This window comes from Colletotrichum gloeosporioides (assembly GCF_011800055.1).
Source record: "Colletotrichum gloeosporioides strain Lc1 chromosome Unknown consensus_121, whole genome shotgun sequence".
In the NCBI taxonomy this organism is placed as follows: domain Eukaryota; kingdom Fungi; phylum Ascomycota; class Sordariomycetes; order Glomerellales; family Glomerellaceae; genus Colletotrichum; species Colletotrichum gloeosporioides.
In genome coordinates this window covers 27377-33376 of record NW_025544766.1, presented here as the reverse complement: position 1 = coordinate 33376, position 6000 = coordinate 27377, and the positions used below count along the sequence as shown (strand labels likewise).

General features: G+C 49.7%; 3 protein-coding genes across 3 annotated transcripts; 1 reads left to right on the top strand and 2 right to left on the bottom strand.

Moving 5' to 3' along the window:
• Positions 1-1121: 1121 nt before the first annotated feature.
• Positions 1122-2244, top strand: GCG54_00015742 (putative oxidoreductase; the record flags this gene model as incomplete). Its single annotated transcript, XM_045415510.1, has 2 exons — positions 1122-1250; positions 1303-2244. 2 exons carry the CDS (start codon positions 1122-1124, stop codon positions 2242-2244), a joined length of 1071 nt encoding a protein of 356 aa, XP_045256115.1.
• Positions 2245-2605: 361 nt separating this feature from the next.
• On the bottom strand, positions 2606-3345 carry GCG54_00015741 (1 2-dihydroxy-3-keto-5-methylthiopentene dioxygenase; the record flags this gene model as incomplete). Its single annotated transcript, XM_045415509.1, has 4 exons — positions 2606-2737; positions 2795-2854; positions 2923-3234; positions 3316-3345. The coding sequence occupies 4 exons, from the start codon at positions 3343-3345 to the stop codon at positions 2606-2608; spliced, it is 534 nt and encodes a 177-aa protein (XP_045256114.1).
• An 834-nt stretch (positions 3346-4179) lies between these two features.
• GCG54_00015740 (Derlin-3) lies at positions 4180-4991 on the bottom strand (the record flags this gene model as incomplete). The annotated part of the gene is made up of 2 exons (XM_045415508.1): positions 4180-4737; positions 4812-4991. The coding sequence occupies 2 exons, from the start codon at positions 4989-4991 to the stop codon at positions 4180-4182; spliced, it is 738 nt and encodes a 245-aa protein (XP_045256113.1).
• Positions 4992-6000: the final 1009 nt, after the last annotated feature.

The window sequence follows — 6000 nt, the reverse complement described above, 5'->3', positions numbered from 1 at the left end:
AATAGTTATTACTTATTAAGTAATACTTAACTCTTCTTAAATATCATAATATACTATAGCTATAGAATTATAATAAATTATTTAAAAACTTTATTATAACTAATTCTAAGTTATTAAACTTTTATTTTAAGAGAAAATACTATTTTTATATTTTTATACTTTATATAATATTATATTATTTATTAGAAGGTATGAGGGTACTTCCCCCTCTATTCACTCTATACTAGAGGGCTTAAGGCCCTAACACTCTCTATACTAATACTTAATACTAGGTAATATACTACTAAGAAACCCTTTATAGGAAGAAAACTTAAGCTACGTTATATAATATATAATTAAGTAGATGATACGCGCGTATATAATACTATATAATGATTAGCTAGAGGCCGTTAGTGCCCCACTATGGGTGTAGGTCCCTCGAGGGAGGGACCTACTTTTTACAGCGGGTCCTTAACTAATCAGAAGAGAGGAAAAGGGGTTCCTGTAGTCAGGATCGAACCGACGCCTATACGTTTAGGTAACGCATAGGCCTGCCAGGCGCATACCACTGCGCCATATAGGGATATTATATTATTTATAGTAACTTATAAGTATTTTAATATAACATTATAGCTTATTATAATATTATACTACTTATAGCTAGCCTATAGTTTAGCGCTAATATAGTGCTAAATCTTTAATATAATATGAACAGACTGCCTTCATTCTACTGGCAACCCCCGCCCTCCCCCTTAGGTACCTACCTAGTAGATAGGCACGTCCCCGTACCAGTCGTCTGGAGACACCGGGGAATCTCAGGCGACAGGACCTGGGGCGGCATGTTAGTACCTACTGGACGCCTAGCATTGACGTTGATACCTTGAGATACCTGAGGTAGGCATGCTCTCATCCGCACTGCTCAACTCCCGGGACATGACACCTCCAACACTCGCCGTACGAATTGCCAGGCCACCAGCCGTCACTCTCAAGAGCAAAACTTGCTAGAGTATCTTCGCCACTCAACGCTGGAATTTCATCCTCTGGCCATCCCATCGATCCCGACACTAAATGCAGTTGCTACTTAATCACCTTGCTATAACATAGATCAGGCTTTTTCTTCCCGAATTTCTTTTTAAAAGACGATGGACGTATCAAGCGAACACAGCGCAGGTCACTCAACAACAGATGGAGCGGCTAAAGCCAAACTTCAACTTCCAGCAAGTTGTGATCCACCTCAATCCGATGCCCCCAGAAAACAACTGGTGTGGGTGGTGAGTTCAGAGAGCCCTGCAGTAACCTATACCGCTTCTAAACCCCTCACAGGTATTCGGTGGCACTGGGCATATGGGCCGGTCACTCGTGAAGTCCGCCTTATCCCATGGTGACCTCGTCACTTCTGTCGGTCGAGTCTTTGAGACGACTCCCGAAGACATGTCAGCACAGGACAACGATAGTTGCCTAGGTCTCTTGTGTGACGTAAGAGCCAGAGACTCCGTTGCTCGCGTTATCGAGAAAAGTTTGGATCGATTTCAGCGGTTTGATGTCGTCGCGAACTGCTCCGGGTACGGCGTAATTGGGGCCTGTGAGGACCAAGACGAGCATGAGATTCGTAACCAGTTCGAGACCAATTTCATGGGTACTCTCAATATCATACAGGCCAGTCTGCCCTACTTCCGCCAACAGAACGCTGGTCGATATTTGATCTTCAGCTCAACTTCAGGTGCTCTGGGCGTTCCGGGTCTGGGTCCGTACTGTGCTACCAAGTATGCCGTTGAGGGTCTCATAGAGGCCATGCTGTACGAGACCGACTCGTTCAACGTAAAGGCGACTCTTGTCGAGCCAGGTTTTGTGCGAAGAGACGAGCCAGATACGATGCCCACGCCTCTACCGACATGGGGCCACTTTCTCATCAAACCGGCCAGCGAAGCCTACGCACAAGCAACCTCACCAGCCCTGCATGCCAAGCGAATGGTCCAATGGCTAGGAAATCGGCAACCAACAAGCGCCGTCAAGTGCGCGGAGCTTGTTTGGCAGCTCGCTCACTGCTCATATCCTCCGCTGAGGTTGCTTCTTGGCAGCTATGCCATTGAAAGCATACGGGACAGGCTGCGGTCGGTCACCGAGGAGCTCGAGGATTGGAAGCATCTGAATTTCCCAGTTGCGCCTGAAACGGGTGTTGAAGTGGATGGCAAGGACAGCAAGGCAGATCACGATGAGTTCATGGCCGATTCTATCCCGGATGCACAAGGACAATTTACGACATGAGGACAGCGTACATGTCCTCATGAGACAACGCGCCAGGTGGTCAGAGCAAAAACATATTCCAGGTCTTGCATTCGAATGCACTTCAGGCAAACGCGATAACGTTGTATATCTGAAATGAAGTGTTTAGTCCGTGATATCCCACATATTGATGCGTGGAAGTCTCCTGCGGTCCATCTCACGGTACGAGACATGAACTCCAACACGCGTTATTGAGTACATGATGGGCAAGGTCAGGAGTTTCCAGGCTCTCTTTTATGCGCAAGAGCTCTCAATTCTCTTTCCACTCGCGGCTCACCATTGGCTGGCTGTCAAAATACAAAGGGTCACATGCCCCTCAACCTCCTCTCTCGTTACCTCCGGTCTATGCCGGCAAACTGTTTTGAAGATATTGCTGGACATACTCTTCCCTGTGCGGGTTCACATCAAGGTCTGATGTGCGATTCAAAGGTGTCCACTTGGGTTCATCCTTGAAAAGCCTCATTGCCTTGATATACTTTTAACCCTGTTAGCAAGATTTTGACGTCGGGATTGTTCGGGGGTCATCACTCACATTGGAGTCGTCAGTGGTAAATCGGTGGTAGATGCCTGCAGGAAGGATGATAAGATCGTCCTAAATCCTGGTCAGCCGTCTAGATCGAACAATTCCTGCCATAATGTTTGCCGGAGAAGACAAGATACCTTCTCGACACGAATTCGGACCCATTGATCGTCCGCACTCCTCACGTCAAAGAACCCGTGACCGTCACGAACATAGCGGATTTCCTCGTCCTCGTGTAGGTGCTCATGGAAGAAGGACTTGACTTTCTCTTCGTAGACATCACCCATCTTCTCTGGCGAAACAATAATCTCATCCCTGTTCCTATATCCTCGGTCCGACGCGAGTTTGTTGACGCCATCAATGTTGGGGATCTGATGGTAGTAAACGCCAAGCTTCTTCAGCTGTTCGACCGTAACCTCTTTGCCCGAGTCGTGCGCTAGACGCTGGTCGCCCTGCAACCAGTAAACAAATTAGCTCGATGAGTAAGTAGCCTTTGACAAGCCGACAGTAGGTGTTTCGGAAAGCCCACTTACAGCCAGATTATCATACCAATAGGCCTTCATGGTTTGTAGTGTTACGAGGGATGATTGATCACGTATGGGCACAAGTTTCGGGCGGGACAGAGGCGTGAACTTTGGCCAGGAAGTAGGAAGTTGTTCAAGTGCAGGAAAGTCTGTATATCCAGGAGCTCCGAAGGAAACAGCTACCGAGTCGATATTGCGGCAGGATATTATCAGACGTTGAGAATAGTTCAGAGAAGCAGAACAAATGAAGGTTTGGTCAGGGTGGACTTTTGCAATGGAAATGACGCAATTGGCTGTGAAGGTGGGGTAATTTGCTATCCCAACACGGGCAGCACCACACCTACCCGGGAGTTGAGAGTTACGTCTGGCACTCCGTCGTCCAATCTTCAGCGGGGCATCACACGTGGTTCTCAAGGAAGGTAGGTCGGGTACCTTAGGTACTCCAGCCCTCCGGGTCTGCTTCAAATCCTCCCGTCTCCCAGTGATGCTCACTGCGGATGCTTTTGAAAAGTGAGCAACACCTTGACATATTCACATAGATGAACCTATAATGCAAGCCAGTGTAGCCCATTCACAAGAGACATCCAATCGTGCTTCAAACGACTGGAGTGGGGGATTCGAATGAGTCTATAGTATGGATGTCTCTAGAATGCAACATGCTTCAAGCTGGTACTGTAATGCTCTGTTCCCCCACGACTGACCGAGGGCCGGGCATGCTGCTGATGGAACCAGGTGAATGCGAACAGGGAGGCGTGCTGTAGCGTTGCAACCGACTGACCCAAACGCCGCGGTAGCCACTCCATGCTGGGAGCAAAGCCCCTCCCTCCCAGTATCATGCGTTTCTTATGTAAAGGGCCGATTCCTACTCGCCTTTCATCGAACTTCGGGGGCGAGCTCTGGACCGCCCGCGACGACAATGTCATTGTTAATGCCATTTGCGGTCTCATCCGCCGGTCGCCTCTCGAACAGTCGCCTCCACCATCCTGGGGGGTCAAATGGCCGCGAACCGTTGTGCAGGGGTGGATAGACATCGGAGAAGAAGTACCAGACGTGGCCGATAACGACACCCATGATCTCATCCTTGGGAATGGAGCCGTGCAGGATCAAGCTAAAGGCCATGAGAACCCAAGGAAGGTATGGAGCTGTGAAAACCAGCAGGCCCAGAAAGCTCAATCGGGTGTCCGGGTTCCGTCGCGACCATATGTAAACCAGAGTTGATGACAGGGGATGGCCAAGAAATGGCATTGATACCAGTGGGGACAGAAGTAGCAGGCTGGTCATGGCGTAGACCAGGAGCCATGAGAAATGAGCGGGCGAGCGGCCTGAGGATTCCTCCAGAAGTCGGGCGTATCGCTGTAGGAAGTAGACGTGAAAGAGGAGATCGAGGGAGAAGGGCCCGAAATAGAGAAAGGTCGTCAGAAGACGCCAATACTACAACCAGAAACACAAAGACATTAGTTACGTGGGATTTCAAAGCGGGCAGCGAGGGACCGTGAAGCACCAACCTGTGACTTGGCAAATACTGCTCGGAAGCTGTAAAAAAGCTGGAACGGAGTCACCATCTGGCACTGGACCAATGCGCTAGTCAAAACAGTTGCTGTTGTCCACCATCTTGTGCAGATGGGCATTTCCCAGAACCACGTCTCCAGAGGGAAGCGGCCCCCGTCACCCATCATCTGATCCATTTTGTGTGGGAAGGCGTTCGAAGGGTGATGTGCTTCAGAGAAGGCAGACTGGAGATCGAGAAGGCACGCGCATCGCCCAAGAAGTATAGCTCCCAGGCGTCGCAGCGAAATTGGGAATTTCGGATTCAAGCAATCGGGGGCGGAACAAACGAGTGCAAGCTGTCGGATGTTGGAGGGGGATCAGCAGGGCGAGGGGCAGTGGCTGGGAAGAGGCCGATTTCGTTCTGAAGAACTTCAAGAAGAAATGTACCCAGAAAATTGTCTTCTGGCTGTCGCCCTGGGTTTCGTTGGGATTCGATCCTTCCGACGTTACATGTGTAGGTTTGGTAAGATAGAAGTGCTAGAGCGAGGTGGCCTTTGGAACCCGTCAATCAGATCTCCATAACGCCCAGAACACAGTGTGGCCTTCCGTTGCCAATTATGGATACGGGGCGCAGATGCCGATGACGGCAAGAGCGGGGCAACTCAAAGCTGGCGTGGGTCAACCATGATCTTGGTATATTGCATTACGCAAATAGACTGCTGCAGCTGCTAAACTCATATGCCGTAAAGAAGCATAGGCGCATGCGTCGGCTCGCGCATGGGCACGCCTGCCCACCCGACCTTAATTAAACATGACGCGCGAGATGCACGCGACTAACGCGTCGTCGCAAACTGAACTGGAAAATCGCGGGGCTGGCAAGTCAATTGAGTCCGTTGCGCGCCTCACCATCGTCCCATCCATCTCCTTTAACTCACCCTGCTCTTTTCCAACCTTTCGCATTGTTTTTCCCCCTTTGTTTCGCATCCTTCAACTTCTGCCATCCTTCTGAATTCAACGATTGCTCGACTTCCATTCCGGATACAACACCATTGTTTAGCTCGCAACAACTCCGAACTACACTGCTGCCAAACCGAATGGCCTAACAGCTCGCCATCGCAACCGCCGTAATTCAACCTTGGCTCATCTACAATTCTCGCCTTTCGCAATCGATACCAATCTTCCCTCGGCCGGTGAAACCTCCGGGTG